The 17255-nt window shown below is 41.2% G+C and overlaps 1 protein-coding gene across 3 annotated transcripts; it reads right to left on the bottom strand.

The window, feature by feature from the left end:
- Positions 1 to 470: 470 nt before the first annotated feature.
- On the bottom strand, positions 471 to 15701 carry srla (sarcalumenin a). Of its 3 annotated transcripts, none has more exons than XM_006790786.3 (8): positions 15617 to 15701; positions 8638 to 9582; positions 6402 to 6491; positions 5617 to 5712; positions 3993 to 4109; positions 3192 to 3425; positions 2433 to 2782; positions 471 to 1979 (listed from the first exon to the last, which is right to left on the bottom strand). In XM_006790786.3, exons 1-8 carry the CDS (start codon positions 15699 to 15701, stop codon positions 1479 to 1481), a joined length of 2418 nt encoding a protein of 805 aa, XP_006790849.2. In that variant the 3' UTR covers positions 471 to 1478. The 3 variants fall into 3 exon arrangements, with proteins under 3 accessions (XP_006790849.2, XP_006790848.3, XP_006790850.2); XM_006790785.3 differs by having other exon boundaries at positions 6402 to 6488; positions 15617 to 15700; XM_006790787.3 differs by lacking the exon at positions 6402 to 6491 and having other exon boundaries at positions 15617 to 15700.
- Positions 15702 to 17255: the final 1554 nt, after the last annotated feature.

Consider the following 17255-nt stretch of genomic DNA (forward strand, 5'->3'; position numbering starts at 1 on the left):
AACAAACTGCAAAAAACGGGCAGCTTATAAAAATACATCCAACCTATTGCTTTCTTTTCACCATGCAGTGCTTTGAACTCAATTAACACATTGAATGGAAGCGCCACCTGGTGTCTGTCTTCACTCACTGCAAAGGATAATTAACCAGCAGCTTATAAAAAAGCTTAGCGTTTGTATTTTGCTGTGATTTGGGCTGCTGTGAGCTCACTCAGCTGCTACACGCTCAGCTATGCCTCGGATTCATAAAGCCTGTATCTGGATGGATATATGTGAATAAATCTGACCGCAGTTTCTTCCGACTGACAGTCCAAAACAGCATGTTGCGAGAACTGATGCTTTTTACCTTGTGTATTCCCAAAGCCTTCTAAATTTTGCAGCCGAACAACCAAATGATATGAATTATAAATCGTTTCAGTGGGAGAGATTTCGTCGGTAATGTCTTTGAAGGCTCACAAAGGAAACAGGCACGATTCCTGATTTTTGGTGTTTACTCAAAAGAAATCACACAAAACAATGACAATGAGAAACAGGCCTATAAGAATGAGAAGAAGATTACACTTTAAAGGAAATGCCCATGTGGTCTGCAGCCGTGGTTGAGGTAACACTAGTATCAGTTTGGATGGCTGAAAAGGCCACGTGTTATTATAGTTTTTTTTGCATTGGATAAACAGAAAATCACCAGAGATGTTCAAATAAAAACAGTTTGTATAATGAACATTGTATAGTAAAATACAGAGTCCAGTACAGTTTACAGTAGGGTAGTGGAATCACAACTAAATGTGGTACAGGGACATTTGAAAACACAACAGGAGCACCATTCCCTCTTCCGTTGTACTAATATAAAATTATTCTGATTTTAGGACATTTAACCTGGTGGCTAGGTGAGGAGAGGCCATAAAAACACAGCACAGCAGATCGCACTGAATTTTCAGACATTGCACACAAAAGACGCAGCGTTTAATATTGTTGGAAGAGTAGAGTCACTGCCAGTGAATTTTCTCTGATGAAAAGCAGAGCCAATAAATAATATACAAACTTGAAAGCTGTGAGATAGAATGTCTCTCAGATTTCATTCAGATATCTTGTGAGATTATACGAGCCTGTCATGATGGAGGCAGTTGGCACATCTTGTAGACAGCAGTGGCTTCCGATAGAAAGGTTGGCATACGTGTAGTTATTTATACTTCAAATTAAAACTGCAGTTAAAAAGTTATGTGCAAAAATTAATGTATGTAATGTAATGTATTAAATTCATTCCAGAGAGCCGTTATTACCGAGCGATTAGATAAATGAAAACCACATGGTTAAATATTCCGTCTGCTTGGTACATCATAAAGACACAAACAAGCACTAATAAATAAACTTAAGTACTTTCTGATTCGGGTCTTCCAGTTTCTCTAGTTCGTGGTACATTTCCCGTCTCATTTCTCTGTCTTCCCAGCCACCATCTGCCTCCTCCTGCACCCTTCTCCTCCATCTCACTGTCTCCTCCAGCGGTTTTTGGGCTTCTCCTCACATGCAGGGCCCTCGCAGGTACCAGGGAGGGGGGGCGGCGGTGTTGTTGCAGCTTTCGCAGGGGCGGGTGCATCTGTCCTCTTGCTAACGCTGCCGAGCAGAGCCGGGAGCTCGTGTGAAATGGCTCTCTCGAGCTTCTCCAGCAGGCAGCCTCCAGTCCAGCTGCAGTGATAGGAGAGCTGCTTGAAGTTGGAAATCGGGTTGACCCCGAAGAAGTCCTGGTAGGCCTCCTTGTCTGGCAGGTCGAATTTGCTGACATTGGTCTTAGCCAGAATGGACTTGAAGATGTAATACTTGTCGGGGTCATTGACAATGTCTTGGAACACCTCATGGGGGTCACCAAACCAGCCCAGCTTATCGTAGTAGGTCTGGAGGTAGCGATCCACCAGCAGAGTGTGGATGCGCACACGGATGGCGTGCTGCCGAATGAATGCGATCTTGTTCTCCATCTGATTTTCAATCACCTGCAAGGGAGGAGGAAGAGAAACGGGAGAGAGTGGGTGATACAAAACAGATAAAAGGACCAAACTGAAACAATGAATTATAGAATACTAGCATGAACGTGTGCTTTGATTGCAATGATACCATTATGAAGTCCAGTAGTACTGAACCAACAAGTAGACTTCTGAAAAAGTCTGAAAGCTCATACCCAACATAAGTCCACTACTTCTCCACATATGTACTGCTCTCAGTAAAACACAACCTCCTCTCTGTAATCACACTGGTTTAAGCTGTATTTCGGTAATTCTTTTGCATCTGTGCTGCCACACTTCTCACTTAAAAGATTTGCTGCTACTTTTTGCTTCCAGTGTTTCAAAAGCCCCCACTTCTACTCCGGCGTCCACCTGAAAGCTAACTCCAGTTTAATCCTGCTTATTAAACGAATAAGTCAACAAAAACTGCTGTAGAAGTTGCACCTGGTTGAGGTCCTCCAGCAGCGAGATCTCCTCCTTCATAAACAGCTCCCGGCTGGTGTCTGGAGCGTAGGCGTAAGGCCAGAAGGAGCTGACGTACACTCGAGGAGGTTCGGTGACATTGATGAGCGGTGCCATGCTCCAGAACAGGGCTCCGTAGACCCTCATCAGGTTCTGGGTCGAGAGGCTGTCTGCCTTGTTGAGGATGAGGCGGATCTGTGATTCACGGCCCTTCATCTGCCGAAAGAGCATCTCCAGCTCACCTCCCACATCCAGTTTAGTAGGATCAAAGACCAGGAAGATGAGATCAGCCCGATCGATGAACCACTGGCACACCTCATTGTATGGGTATCCTGAAGGAAAAAGAGGACAATTTATGTGTGTTTTAGAGTCAGAAAGCTTCAAGGAAACCTCTCATTGCATCCAGAAGATAAACCAATCAGCATGCTTTTTATTAACAGCTATTCTTTGTTTTCTGTGAAAGGCTTAGTAAAAAAAAAATCACAAAAAACAAATAACTAGCAAAAATATAGGTTTAATAAACTACTAGCCTATTAGTGTGTAGATATCCGATAGTGCTGTATACTGATTTAATCCACTCTCACAACTCTCTCTATAAACCAGTGTGGAAATGTCATTGTGGTGGATCACCCCAGCAATAGCAGCCTGCAGTTAAATTTTACATGTCTAATTAGAGAATTAGAACAAAAACATTAAATATTTCATCAACTGATGCACTAATAGAAGAAATGCGACCATCACCTCTTTCCTGCTGCTTTCGGTTTTCAATGATGCCCGGTGTGTCGACTATGGTGACCCTCTCCAGCAGCTTGTGTGGCATCTCAATGCCGACCAGTCGCTCCAGAAAGTTCTGGCCGAACTTCTCTAGAGGCGAGAAAGGCCTCGAGCTATCTGCCGCCATGACGATGCCCTCTACACTCCGAAACTTCTCGCCGTGCATTATGACAGTGTACTCGGAGGTAGTGGGTTCAGCACCTGTCGAAATGATGGAAAAGGAAATGCTTTATTAATTTGATTAATTAACTTGTAATAATAACTTAATTGTGAATTTGTTAATGCCAAATAACTCCAACATATAATTTTAGTACTAAAACAAAATGCTTGTCTAATGTTTAATGACTGTAAAAATAAACTATTGTTTAAATGTTTAACTAAACTTTGAGCCTTGTTTGTAAAATGTTTCTAGACAAATGTGTTTTTAACATGTTTAAAAGAAGGGATAAAACTTTTGGCAGATATTCAGGGTTGTTTTATTTGTGTCATACGGGCCAAAGTGGTAATGAACCTTCCTTAATAATGAAATGATATATAATATGTTATATAGTCTGAGGACGTGTTGAAACTCTTGTCCCACTGAAAACATCGCATCCAGGACAACATAATCCACTTTCTGGGATTTCCTCACCTGGATTATTGAGCGTGCATCAAGCTATTATTATTACTATTAATACTATTCTGTTTATTTACACTGTTACGTTATAGCTACAAGTCAAGATGAAGCTGTCACTGACAAACTAACAATCATGCTTTATCTGTATGAACCTGTGTAGAGTTGCTGGGGGGTGCCATGAAGACCCAGCAGATAGTTGATCATAGAGGACTTGCCAACGCTCCAGGGTCCCAGAAACAAAACCATGGGCTTGGATGTGACCTCGCCCTCTGAGCATGTGAGAGCCAGACATAAAAAAAGAAGGATGAAGAAAAAAGGAACAAAGACATAGATAAAGAAGTCATTAAACACATCAAACCCTCCTCTTTTTTGTTTTTGAAAAACTTAAACTACACTACTGTTTAACTACTGTTTTTTTCTCGGGTGCTTACTAGAGCTAATCCAGGTTTCTGTCATTTTTCAGGCTTGCTTCCAGCACAAAATGACTGGCTGTGCATCAGAAGCTAGTGAGGGTGACCTCTGCCTTTACAGCTCGCTAGCATCACCCTTTGAAAACATATTGATATATTGATATATGTTGAAGTGTCAAAACTCATCACTAAGGGTACAGGAAAGGTCACCAAATGTTCTCTTTTTGGGGGAAAGAGTTAACAGTAAATCCACAGCTGCAGCCATCCTGCTCATGTCACCACACCACACACTGGTTGTTTGGTTTGCCAGTATACAGTGGGTATGCACCCCTGACACTTTAATTCAGAACAACCCAGGTCAGCAAAGACTTTCAAGAATGCTAGAAAGTTTTGAAGGTGACCACTTAAAGTAAATCCCTCTGATTATTCTTTTGTGGCGTCCTTGTCTTTAAATTAAAACCTCCCGTTGGACAAAGGAAATACCAAAATGAATGGGGACATTTAATTCAAAGCACATTTATTCTCCCCTCAGAATATAAACTTAGAAAACAAAGCATAGAATCTCTTAATATAAAAGACCTTAATGGTACACTTTGTGATATATACTCACCAATGTAAAAAATAATAATAACAATAATAAATGAAACTACCTTTGAATTGATTGTAATTGTGTACTTCCATTCTGGAACACAAGGTGTCCCAGAATCACATGGCACAGCGTGAAGTCTTGATCCTGCTCCTTAGCATAAATAATACTCCATGCCCTGAAGTGCTATGGAACAAAGTTGCAGTACGCCTGGCCCACACAATGTTCCCTTTAAATTTCAGCAGACAGAGTCCTTATTGTGCTTCTCTGTGTGCCTGGTTTGATCAATGTCACATCTTGGCTTCATATTCATTTTTAATTATGACTTTATTTGTACTTCAGTGTTGCTGTGCTGTTCCATTTCATTAAACCCAGGCACTGTGTACATGTGAACTGATAAAGGAATGTGGGTAGGGTGTGCTGCTTTGGTTTTACACACCACAGTAAACGGCTGGAAAAGCAATGTGTTGAAGTCGTGTCGTACGTTTTGTGTTTCTTTTGACAAGTTACCAGGACTGTGGCTTCTGACTGACATTCACAGCAACAGTATTTCTGTGACAGGGAAGCATGTGAAATTCTGATTTCTAACGGCCTGCAATTAAGAGTGAACTTTATAACACAAGAGGCCGCTGCTGAAGTTAAAAATAGACGTGAAGAGATCGTGACCAACAGTTTCTTCCCATGTTGCTAATGTGGACCTGTAAAACCTGTTTGTGACTGTACAGACAAACTGTTAGTGCTTTGGTAAGTGCAGTTAAACTCCATGGGAAGCTAAATCACCTGTGACTTCATGCTGCCTGAGCTCATTGTACTTGAAGGCTTGCTCCACTGGCTTGACGGCCTTGTGGTAGATGTTCAGCAGCGTCTTCACGGCACCTGGAGGGGAGTAAAGGAAAGACAACCTGGACTGTTGGTTATGTAAAAGAGCATTACGAATGCTCTTACTACCCTTACTGACGACACCAATTGCTCCTGCTGTATGTGATGAATCGGCTTCTTAAAGTTTACTGAATGGATCTGAGGTGATTAGGGGCTGGCTTTGCTCAGCTCTTTGGCCTCACCGCAACAAAACAATCTAGCTCAACAGAACAGAGGGGCTTTTTGTGCCGGGGACAGAGTTAGGCATTTTCACTGATTAATCACCTTCCCTTAAGACATGTCTGCACACACACACACACACACACACACACACACACACACACACACACACACACACACACACACACACGCTCACATAAAGGCCTCAGGACCCAGACATCGGGAAGCAATTTCCAGAATAGTTTCTGCAGAAAAAAAGCTCCAAAATTGTTTCAAACGTCCTTTCATATGCAAGCAGAAAAGCATCTGTTTTTCTTTTCCACTGACAAAGTAGCTGTAAACATTCTCCTGCATTTTTTCAGTACATGACTCCAGGCGTTATTTCTGCAGCAAAAGTCTGAAAGATGTTTGAAACAGTGTGCAGCGTAGCAAATGCGCTCACTGAAGAGCCAGCTTTTTATTGAGAGGATGTGTTTCATGGGAGTTTTAAAGAGGGGGATTCTTAACCGCCGCCGTTCCTTCCTTACCTGAGAACTCTGATGGTTCAGCAGACGCCAGTCGCAGCGTATCCTCAATGTGGGAACGGTTCCTCAGTGCCACGCTTAATGTCTCTCCTTCTGTGCATTTAAATCGGAAGAACCAACTGTTTAGGTTAACACGTGACAATTAACATGGAAAAACAGGCACACGGTGACAGCAAGTAATCGGATTTTATCTGTGAAAAATATACACAACTGCTGACATGGTGGGAAAACAAACGTGGACTCAATGTAAAATGTCCTAAATTGTTATGTCATGCTGTTATATATCTATCTGTCTATTCCTTTCCACAGCTACTCCCGGCTGTTTATTTCTGTACCAGAGATTGTTTCTGATTCCTCTTTAACTACACACAGTGTCATATTCTGGGGATTTGGCATGTGCACAAAAGAAAGAGAGAAGCCGGATACCATAGACCTTTGCTGTCATTTCATGACCTGTCTCAGTTAAATGCCCAGTGACACAAATATCTCATTACCAAACAGAATTTATGTCATAAGGCACATTTTATATACACAAAACATAAAACACAATGTCTTTATTAAAGTTGCGACACACCAATAAGCTGCCAAATAAGCAAATTGCACATTACTGCGTTTGTAAAAAAAAAAAAAAAAAAAAATCTTTTCATCTCCTCAAAGCTCGGGTTGTTTTCATTTATCAATAGATTCTTTTCTGAGTGCTCCACCGAACATTTCCGAAGGGTAAGCATGAAATGTTCCAGTGAGGCGTTCTTTAAATTAAGGGACTCATTTTTTAATTTTTATTTCCTTCTTGTCAGAAGCTCGATGAGAAAATCAGTAGGCATGTCATAGTAAGCGACTCCGAGGCTGAAAAATGAAGCCAGAGCACAAGTGCCAAATATGGCAGGTCCTTAAGTGGCCACTTGAGTCTGCCTCCAAAAGTGAGCCAATGTGAAAAGAGGCCAACTTACAGTGAAATGAACGTGTTTACAATGAGTTAAAAATGTTAGTCTTGTAGATAATTTACCCCTTCGTAACAAAAGTAAAACTTTTACATTTTTCAAATATATATTTTTTGGCTTTTTAGCCTTTGTTGCAGTAGGACAACAGGAGAGAGACCAGGGGTGAGATTCAATCACAGTCATGTGACTGCTAACCATGTAAGAGTAACTTGTTTGCCATTTTAGATGTGTGACCCTGTAAGGTTAAGTGAATAAGGTCCCAGTCAGACCATCTGGCAACCATCGGTCATGTGGGAATAATTTATATTCCCTGCCCGGTGGGAGAAAATCTAATTTCGGTTAATATGCAGGGAAGACACCAACATCTGCAAAAACTCTCACCAACTACTATCTGACTTTCAGCAACAAAGCGGGAACAGAAAATGTGCTTTCAGCAACTCCCAACTATTGTGTGCATGATTTCACTTGAGAAACTGGTGCCAAAGAAGACACAAAAAGTCACATGGATGCCATAAAACTTCAAAATACTGCTCCACAAACCAATGGATGGTACCACAATGCCTATAGTCACCATCTACATACAATTTTAGGTCTGAAAGCTAAAAAGCTACAGCTATGAAATGACTAGAAGATCAGCTTAGCACAAAGACTGAAAACAGATACAGCTACACTGGTTATATAAAAAAATAATCTCCCTAATATCATCCATAAGGTCCACTAACTAAAACCATAAATAATGTTTGTTTTATGCTTGCAAGCGAACAAAGTCTAAAAACCACATGGCGTTGCTTGCATTGAGTTCAGTTTCTCTTCCAGTTTGCTGCACTTTCATATTTAGTCTGAAAATATGAGATTTTTGTCAGGGTTCTCATCTAATATTTACAAGCAGGCAAAGAAACAGGTCTTTTTTATTTAGGGTTAAAAAAACAGACAGCATACACCCCACCAAACATGATGAATGAACAAATTAATGAAGTGGGATCAGAGTAAGAGATTGGAATCCCTTTAGGACTTTGCCTTCCTCTTTTATAGTAGGTGTCAACACCCGGATACCAGATAATGACATGCTTCCTTAATCACAGAAGCACCAGCTGGATGGGGACAGATTTTCTGTAACATGATCCCTCCAAGTCTACTTGCAGGTCAGAATGAAGACAAGACATTTAGCTCTGGTTTCAGCAAAAACATACAAGTCACCTTCCTCTTCTACAAAAAACTCCCCCAAACAAAAAGATTTTATATAAAAGCTGAGCATATACATCTGATATACAAATCTTAGGGACATCATGTTTTTGTACCTTTGGATTTAGACTGTGAAGGCTCCTCTGGAGTTACCTCCTCCACTGCCTCTACTGTAATTTCCTCAGTTACATCCTGCACTCCTGCTTCCTCAACCGACTGTGGTGTTATCTCCTCTGTAACAGCTTCTGGGTGAACCTGTGGAGTGACTCCTGGCTCTTGTTGCTTTTCTAAAATCACTCCAGCCGGAGACTCTGCAGTGACTTCTGGTTCAGGTTCAGTTTCTAAACTATCTGCTGATACTGTTTTTGGTTCTTCTATCAGTTCTGGCTCCATTTCTTCAGACTCAGGGTTGGTTTCAGGAACCACCACTGGTTCCTCTTGTGATTCTGATTCGGTCACTTCGACCGTCTCCCTCTCAGCTGCATCCTCCACATCTGTATCGTCTTGCAGGACTGTTTCCACAGTTTTCATTTCTACAGAAGCTTCCTCTGTTTCTTCCTGTACGTCTTCATCTTCTGATTCCTCAGTCTCTTTAACCGCATCTTCTCCATCAGTATCCTTAGGTTCAATCCCTTCTTCTTCCTCCTGGGATATTCCATTTTTGGCTTCTTCCTCGTCTTCCTCAGCCACAGCCAAAGTCTCCTCCTCATTTTCAGGAATAGGTGGATCATCTACTGTCTCCTCAGCTTCTTCATCTGATGTCACTTCTTCTTCATCTTCTTCTTCACTTGCTGCCACCTCAGTGGAAGAATCATCTTGTGGTGCTTCTTCTTCCTCCTTATCCTCTGAGGAGGGTGGATCTTTTTCAGCATCTGCAGTCGATGGGGCTTTGCAGGGATGGCACACGGCCCTCTCTGGGGCTGGGGTGTCATTGGAGGAGCTCTGGCTGGAATGCTCCTCTGATGTGTCACAGCCACAGGAAAAGAGGTCTCCCTCTGGCCGCTGGAGTTTCAGACGCATCCGAGGATCCTCATCTTGGACAGAGGAGTCTGTCAGGAGATCTGAAAAGAGAGGGAAATATGATTTTACAAAAGTTTACCTTTCAGCATGACAGAAACCTTTGAAATATATCTCTGACAGAAAAAATTTGTAAAGAAAGAGAAGTGATTGTTTTTGAAGTCATTGTCATCTCGGACTTTAAAAAGATGCAATGAAATGCCTCACATTTCATAGTCAAAAATCACTGTTATGCAATTCACTTCAAGTAGAGATTTACAGACAAGTCACCCTTGTTTGCTACGTCAGCGTTCGACCCGCATTCAATCAGGATGCTTGAACAGAGCAGATCGCATGTTTATCACCTCTCGGATTTCTGACTCAGATTTCAGTTCCTTGAATGGTGGAATGAAGGAATGGACTATTTAAGGCTACAAACACTGGACAGTGGCAGAGGACGCCAAACAGAAATGAATTCATGTAAGGGTACACATTTTTGCTCACTTGGTGTTTTTAATTAACATGAAATTTCTGGCCGAAAGTGTCAATGAATAAATAAGTTCCTTTATTTCCTGATTTTACTATCATTAATAAGGACAAATAGAAGCATCACTTGATTTGTACTGAATCAAAAACTGTGATGTATGCCATTCAAATCTTCTGTTTGGATGATTAGGCAGTGGAAGAAAACTGATAACCTGACAGGCTGCAGCAAGACCAGGTATATAAAAAAAATAAGGATTATTTGCAACTGTAGAAGATACCAAGAAACATGCTGTTTAACCCACACATTGCCTTTTCCCACTAAATAATGTTTTCTTAACTTTAAAGCCAAAGATTTGTTCAGTGATTGATGATAAAATGGTTTAAATGTTTCTCACAGGTCAATATGACATTATTAGCAGAGACTACACCAAGTTGCTTGCACCCGTTCAGGTAGACAGACATCAGCATTGTACAGTTACCGTGGCTTCTAAACAATCATACCTATAAACAAGCTTCTCCCTCTACATTACACTACATACATACGCTTCACTACCACAGTGACCAGAGAGCACAAGGCCACGACCTCTGTTTAATTATAACTGCGTGTGAGGAGGAATGCACAGTGGTACAACGTGTGATGTGAGGGAGTTAAATACATGTCTGTGGTTCATGTTACACGATGGGGTCAGTGTAATGGATGAAGACTAATAGCCTCAGGCAGCTGTCATGGTTATTAGATTGTCCTACGCTGATAAGTAATTTGTGATCATTTCATTTACATTTTTGCACAAAATACTTCCAACATAAATGTATTTAAATTCTACTAATTTAACCCAGTGCATGAATTATTTTGCTCGATAAACTTTCTTTGGTTAGACTCACAATCTAAAGCTTTATATTTCAGTTTCACTGTCACGGCTTACTGGGACACTTGATGAAATTAAATCATTATTACCCAAACTGTTCCTGTTTTGACAAGTTAAAAGGCTGCTGGGGGAAAAACTGTAACAACAGCATAAAATCCACAACACAGGAAACTTTCTCTGTTTTGCTATATCAGGATTGGCTAGTTCCAAACCTCTGAATCGGTGTGCACATCCAAGATTAGTTCATGAAAGAAAATCCAGATGCTGAGTGAGCCAAACTATCAGGTTAGTATCAATGCAGATACAACACCGAATGCCTTTCCATTTCGTCTCTGTGGGCAAAGAGTAGTGCAGATATCGGCTACTTTCTGTCTAAAAGGTGGATGTGAAAGTAACCAGTAGCTCCCTCTTAGTCAGGTATACTTGGACTTTAAGCTTTGATTTATGTTTTCTTTACCCTATTTTAAGGCCTTGAATCAAACACCACACATCAACTTTATTCTCATGATGCTGCTTATCACCTCTTGGAAGCGTCATTAGCTTATCACCTACTGAGCTGCTGTCAGCATCTGTGACCAGAGAAGGTTTCTAATCCCACAGGATCCTCACTGTTCACGAACTATAAAGGTTATAATTTAAAATGTTTTGGACACTTTGTGCTGGAACTGTCCATTCATACAAGTGAAAACAACAAGATTTGTTTCACTGGTCCATCGCTAAACATGGCTTTAATGCACAACCTGTCCAATCCTCAGCTCTAACAACAAAAAGACTGAAAATCCCACAAATAATTCCTTTCGAAGCAGAAGAGTCTAGTGACTTTATCACACTTTCTGAGCATAATTAGCATCAGAGAGACAGCATTAAGATGCTTCCTCGCTGTTACTGAAGGAGGCTAAGTCATGCTTGTCCAGACTCTGGCATTTTTGGTGTAACAAGGCTAATAAAACACATCTTGGCCACACTTAAGTGCACAATGGGTGTCAGCAAATGAGTGACTCAAAGAGAGGGGATTAGTGAGAGGAAAAGTGAGGAGGGTGTTTGGTTCAGAGATTCTGATCAAGCTTGGGGGAGGTCTGGATGCTGTCCATAGACATGTTGTTACAGCATTGTCTGCATAGTAACATGAACAGCAGCAGGCGCTGCAATCCTGAGTTCAGTTACTGAATGAAGGTATCCAGAGTTAAATGACATTTCACACCAAGGTCATTGTTTAAAGATCATTCACTAATTATGTAATACAAAACAGATTAAATATCCGCTGTTTTTGTCATCTGATCAATTATCCAAGCGTATGTACCAAACATTTATTTGAAATCCTTGATATGCTGATTTAGTGGAAGGCTCTTTATCACACTAACTGCTGAAAGTGCATGTTTAAAGAACCTGGTATTTACATGTCGTTTTTAAACTTGCAAACACTGCAGCGACGCTGTCTGAACTTTATGCACACGCTATTCTCGAAACTGCTGGTCTCAAGATCACATCAAGCAGGGAGATCATTTTCTGCTGTGCTAGTTGCCAGCAGTGGCCAAATTAAATTAAAGTTAACATAATTAAAAATGGGAATGACATGCCAGTGTGAAAGGAAAAAACTATATGAGACATAGTATGTGTGAAAATAATCCCCTGTGCTTTCAGAGACACAGCTTTCCAATGTAAAAAAAAACATTTAGAAGAAACCAAAATAAGTGTTTTTCTCATTTTTATAGCATTTTTTACAGCATAGCTGTGAGAACGGTAATAAGGGTCTGCTGCTGGTCTGCTGTACATATTAGATGGATGTAGCCACTTTTATGATACCCATGGGTTTGTGAAGTCCTCTGCTGAAACCTCAAACTCATCATTTTGATTCAGTTTCTGAAACCAGGCTTGACGAGCAAGGGTTGCATCACCTACTCATATACACTTGATGTACAGCAGGGGCGGGCAACTCCAGGCCTCGAGGGCTGGTGTCCTGCAGGTTTTAGGTGTGTCCTTGATCCAACACAGCTGATTTAAATGGCTAAATGACCTCCTCAACATGTCTTGAAGTTCTCCAGAGGCCTGGTAATGAACTAATCATTTGATTCAGGTGTGTTGATCCAGGGTGATGTCTAAAACCTGCAGGATACTGGCCCTCGAGGCCTGGAGTTGCCCACCCCTGATGTACAGGGTAGCTATGAGCTAAAAGTTACTGTTTTTGTATTTATTTTACTTTAGATAAAAAGTGAGCATCATGAAAAAAATAAAAAAGATTTCCGACCATAAACTCATCAGCAAAGGTGGCCTCAGTCTCACAGACCAGCTGGCGACCATCTGATAGAGAAAAATGTACAGAAACCAGTCACAAACAAAATGAAAAAAAAAAACCCTTCCTTGTGATTGCTTTGGCTGCTAGCAGATTGCTTGTAGGCGATGCTGGCTGGTCTGCAAACACCTACTAACTACTAGCTGGGTGGTAGCAAAACTTCAATAAGCGCGATGCAAACTTGAAATAGAGAATATTCACCTTCAAGTAAAAGTTGTGCCTTAGTAATATAGGCTAGACGTTTTAAAAGGGTCAACTTTTACTTTGAAAGCAAATGGTCTCCATTTCCAGTTTGTATAACGCTTTTTACAGTTTCACTACCACTTGCTTGCAAGACAAACTAGCGTCTTTCATGGAAGCTCACTGCGGAAACCTGCTACAGACAAGAGCAATCGCAAGGAGGTTTTGCAATTTTCACCATGTGATTGCCAGGAACCTCTGGCAACCACTCCCCAAATGGTCTTTTCTTTGGATACTGATGGTTAGCCACACAAATATAAAGAATGGTCTTTGTGACTGGAGCCTTACTAAGGTCATGAATACAGTGATCAGTGGCCCAGAACAAAATATATTGGATTTAGAAATAAAGCTTCTTTTGTGTTAATCTTAGCAAGCTAATGTGCTATTGTGATATTAGTATATTAAAAACAATAATTTAATAGATAATGATTCAGTTTGTAAAGCTATCAAAATCAAGGAGCAATGTGCTCCTAATCCCTGCACCGCCGGCTGCTGCCGTGGAGCCTGGGGAGACCGTGGTGTTGTGGGGATAGAGTGGGACAGGTGCCTGGGTGCTGGATGGTACAACTTTGAGACAGAAATAGTGACACAATGAGTCAGAGGGTGAAAAGAAGGAGGGATAATTCCACTCCTATTTTCAGGAAGTGTGACGCTCTTCTTCTCCATGTGATTCTCATGAGGCAGGCCTGCATCTGTGCTGCACTATTACACGCAGCCCCTGCAACAGTGTGCAACTGCACAAAGCTCTTTTTAAAGACCAAGAACAATAAAAGCGTCAGTGGTGAGATCAATGACATGCAGCTATGTATTGCACTTTGAGCATAACAACCACAGTTATTCGCATACAGGATGGAAGGACTGTTAAATTTTGGGTCGATATGTGTGTTTTTCTTTTGTTCTTCTTCATTCGACTCCTGACATTGGCAAATGCCATCTTATATGCTAGAAGGCCACCAGCAGTTAACAAGTACTTAAATACATCATTTAGCATCATCTTTAAACAGTTAATTAAATACAATCATTTAACCCTCCAAAGACAGCGTGCTTTCTGTTAGCAACTCTATCACCACAGTTTATTTTCATTCACCTCGACTTTTAATGCCCCATTATGTAATTTTAAACAGCCCAACTGTTGGGCTTCTCGGCTCAGGTCTTATATTCCCTGTGCCGAGCTTCTCGCGCCTGTTTTAGAAGGAACATCCTGACTGGACAGCGCCGACTGGAATGACAGATTAGCGGCTCTGCAGAGTGGGAGTGGTGAAGCTTTATTGAGACATTAAATGAAGTACTGACTGTCTGTGCTCATGTATGACTTTATGATGAGTGAGTCACTGTATGTGACTATTCACACAGCGCAAATATGTGAGCATTTCTGAAAGAGAGATATACTGATCCCCGGCTTTGGTGACTACAGTATCTGATGACGACTTTGTGACACCTGACTACAGCAGCTTGTAGGGGCCAAAGTGAAGCAATGCAAGGGCAGACAAGGGTGTTCCTGGCCTCAACTTTAGTAAAGAAATCAATTTAAAACAACTATAACGTTCTGAAACAACTTTCGCAATAAGTTTGATTAAGTGTCATGCCTATATCTGTAAGGAGAGCAAGCAAAATTTAAGCTAACCTAAATCCTTACTCGGGCACCAGACGGTGCTGTTAATGCAGATGATTTATATTTGCATTTTCAATCACTGCGTTTACTTTGGATGCAGAAGAGAATGTGATTCTTTGGAGTATGTCCAAGTTACTCTGTCAGTGCTGTCACTGTGTTCCTCTGGAGGGCACAGAGAATAAGCAGCAGGCAGGACAGTTTCCATCAGCTGGAGTCAGCCCTGACATTTCCACTTACACAACCAAAAATTCTGCACTGCACCACAGAAGCATATAGTACACACCTAAAAGTCAAACCTGAGAATGCATTCAGTTAGCAGTGACCCCATTATAGTTGTCTGGCTCAAATCATGATAATAATAAATAAAGACTATTAAAAAATATTTAAAATTTCCATTTGTTGTTCGTTATCATTTCAGTTTCCAGCAAGATGTGCAAAAACCCACATGCTTAAAGACACAGGCGAAATATACCTACAGCCATCTAAATGTATTGGATCAGCTGGTCCATTTCAAACATAACACCTGCTTGAATTACACACCCATCAAGCGGTTTTACAAAACTTAGACATTTTCACAAAATCCCAGCTTCAACCCTCCACCGTACCTGCAGCAGACAAGGCCAGAAGAGACAGCAAGCAGCACACAGACACCACAGACTTCATTTTGGCTGCCAGGGACCTGCCGCTCATCTCCCTCAGCTATATATACTGCTCTAGCTGAAGGTCAGAGGGCATGCCAGTGAAGGAAGGGGGGGGACAGCAGCTGCACCCATGTCGGCCATTGTGTGTCAGAGCAGCTGCCGGTTCTAATCGGAAATGTTGAGAGAAGAGGGAGACTAAGTGATCATGTTGTGCTTTGGTTTGCAGGCTGTATAAAAGCACCTCGGAAAACTGAAAAAGAAAAATTCAGAAGCTTTACATTTGATGAGAAGTTTTTTTAAGTCACATTTATAGTACAGCAGTAGTGCCTTTCATTTGCTTCATTGCTTTAGCTCAGATTAAAAAACACTGAATGGATTACCATGGGTTTGGGGGCAAAAAGTAAGTGGCCACTTTATTAGGTACAGTCATGGAGTCACGAAGAAACATTCCTCTGGGATTTTGGAAACTTTTGTTTCCGAACATCGCTCTACTGGATTGAGTTCCGGAGACTGTGGTGCACATTTGACTGCAGTGAACTCATTATGATGCCCAAGAAACCAGTTTGACATCATTTGAGCTCTGTGTATGGTGTGTTTTTCCTGTTGGAAGCAGTCATCAGAAGACTGGTACACTGTGGTTAGAAAGGGATGGACACGGTTGGCATTAACAATGATTTAAACAGCACAAACACACCCAAAGTGTGCCAAGAAAATATCCCCACACCATTTTACACCACCACCAGATTGAACTGCTGATAGAAGGCAAGGTGAATCCAGGGTTTCATGTTGTTTACACACAAATCCTGACTCTGTCATCCAGCTGATATAGACCTTGAGACTCAGACCAGGAAACATTGTTCCAATTTTTGTGAAGCTGTTTGTAACTGTAGCCTCGGTTTTCTGTTCTTACATGACAAGAGTGGGATCCAGTGTGGTCTTCTGCTACTGTAGCCCATCTGCTTCTAGGTTCAATGTGCTGTATGATCAGAGATGCTCTTCTGCATACCTTGCTTCTAACAAGTGGCTTTTCAAGTTACTGCTCTTCAAAGCAGTCTGGCCATCTGCACAGAGAACTGACACTCACTGGATTTTGTCCTCTTTGTCAAACTATCCCCTGTAAACCCTGCAGATGGCTGTGTGGCAAAATCGCAGAAATACTGAAATACTCAGACGAGCCAATCTGCCACTAATAACCAACCCCTAAAAGTTGTGTCAAAATTAATATAATTCATTTGAACTTAAACATTCAGAAAAGCCACGCAGATTCACTGACTTCCTTCAAATAAACTACAAAGCTGTTGTACACTATGCATCTTTTAATGGTGCTATAAAGTTATTTTAATAGAATGACTCGTGTTCAAATACTACTGTTATACTACAAATACAAATACGTAGTGGACTGCATTTAAATCTGTCAGAACAAATAGTACACTACAATATTTTATCATTTTTACACGTTGTTGCAGTGCACATGTGTATGTGCCACATCTTCTATCACCAATTTGAACTCTGCGCAGCAGTAATAGTCACTCATTATCACCACCTGGTGGGCAGAAATGGTCGTATGTATGAATAAAAGCAACCAAACAGAGGGAGTGTAATA

The sequence above is a fragment of the Neolamprologus brichardi genome, chromosome 6, assembly GCF_056152115.1.
Source record: "Neolamprologus brichardi isolate AB-2024 chromosome 6, ASM5615211v1, whole genome shotgun sequence".
Taxonomy (NCBI): domain Eukaryota; kingdom Metazoa; phylum Chordata; class Actinopteri; order Cichliformes; family Cichlidae; genus Neolamprologus; species Neolamprologus brichardi.

What these genes read in the sequence shown, in the direction of transcription:
- srla (XM_006790786.3), bottom strand. Translation starts at nt 15,701, where the DNA reads ATGAGCGGCAGGTCCCTGGCAGCCAAAATGAAGTCTGTGGTGTCTGTG. An exon ending in TCTGGCCTTGTCTGCTGCAG is followed by an intron (nt 9,583 to 15,616) that starts GTACGGTGGAGG and finishes CTCTCTTTTCAG; the next exon opens with ATCTCCTGACAGACTCCTCT. An exon ending in TGAACCATCAGAGTTCTCAG is followed by an intron (nt 5,713 to 6,401) that starts GTAAGGAAGGAA and finishes ACTCCCCTCCAG; the next exon opens with GTGCCGTGAAGACGCTGCTG.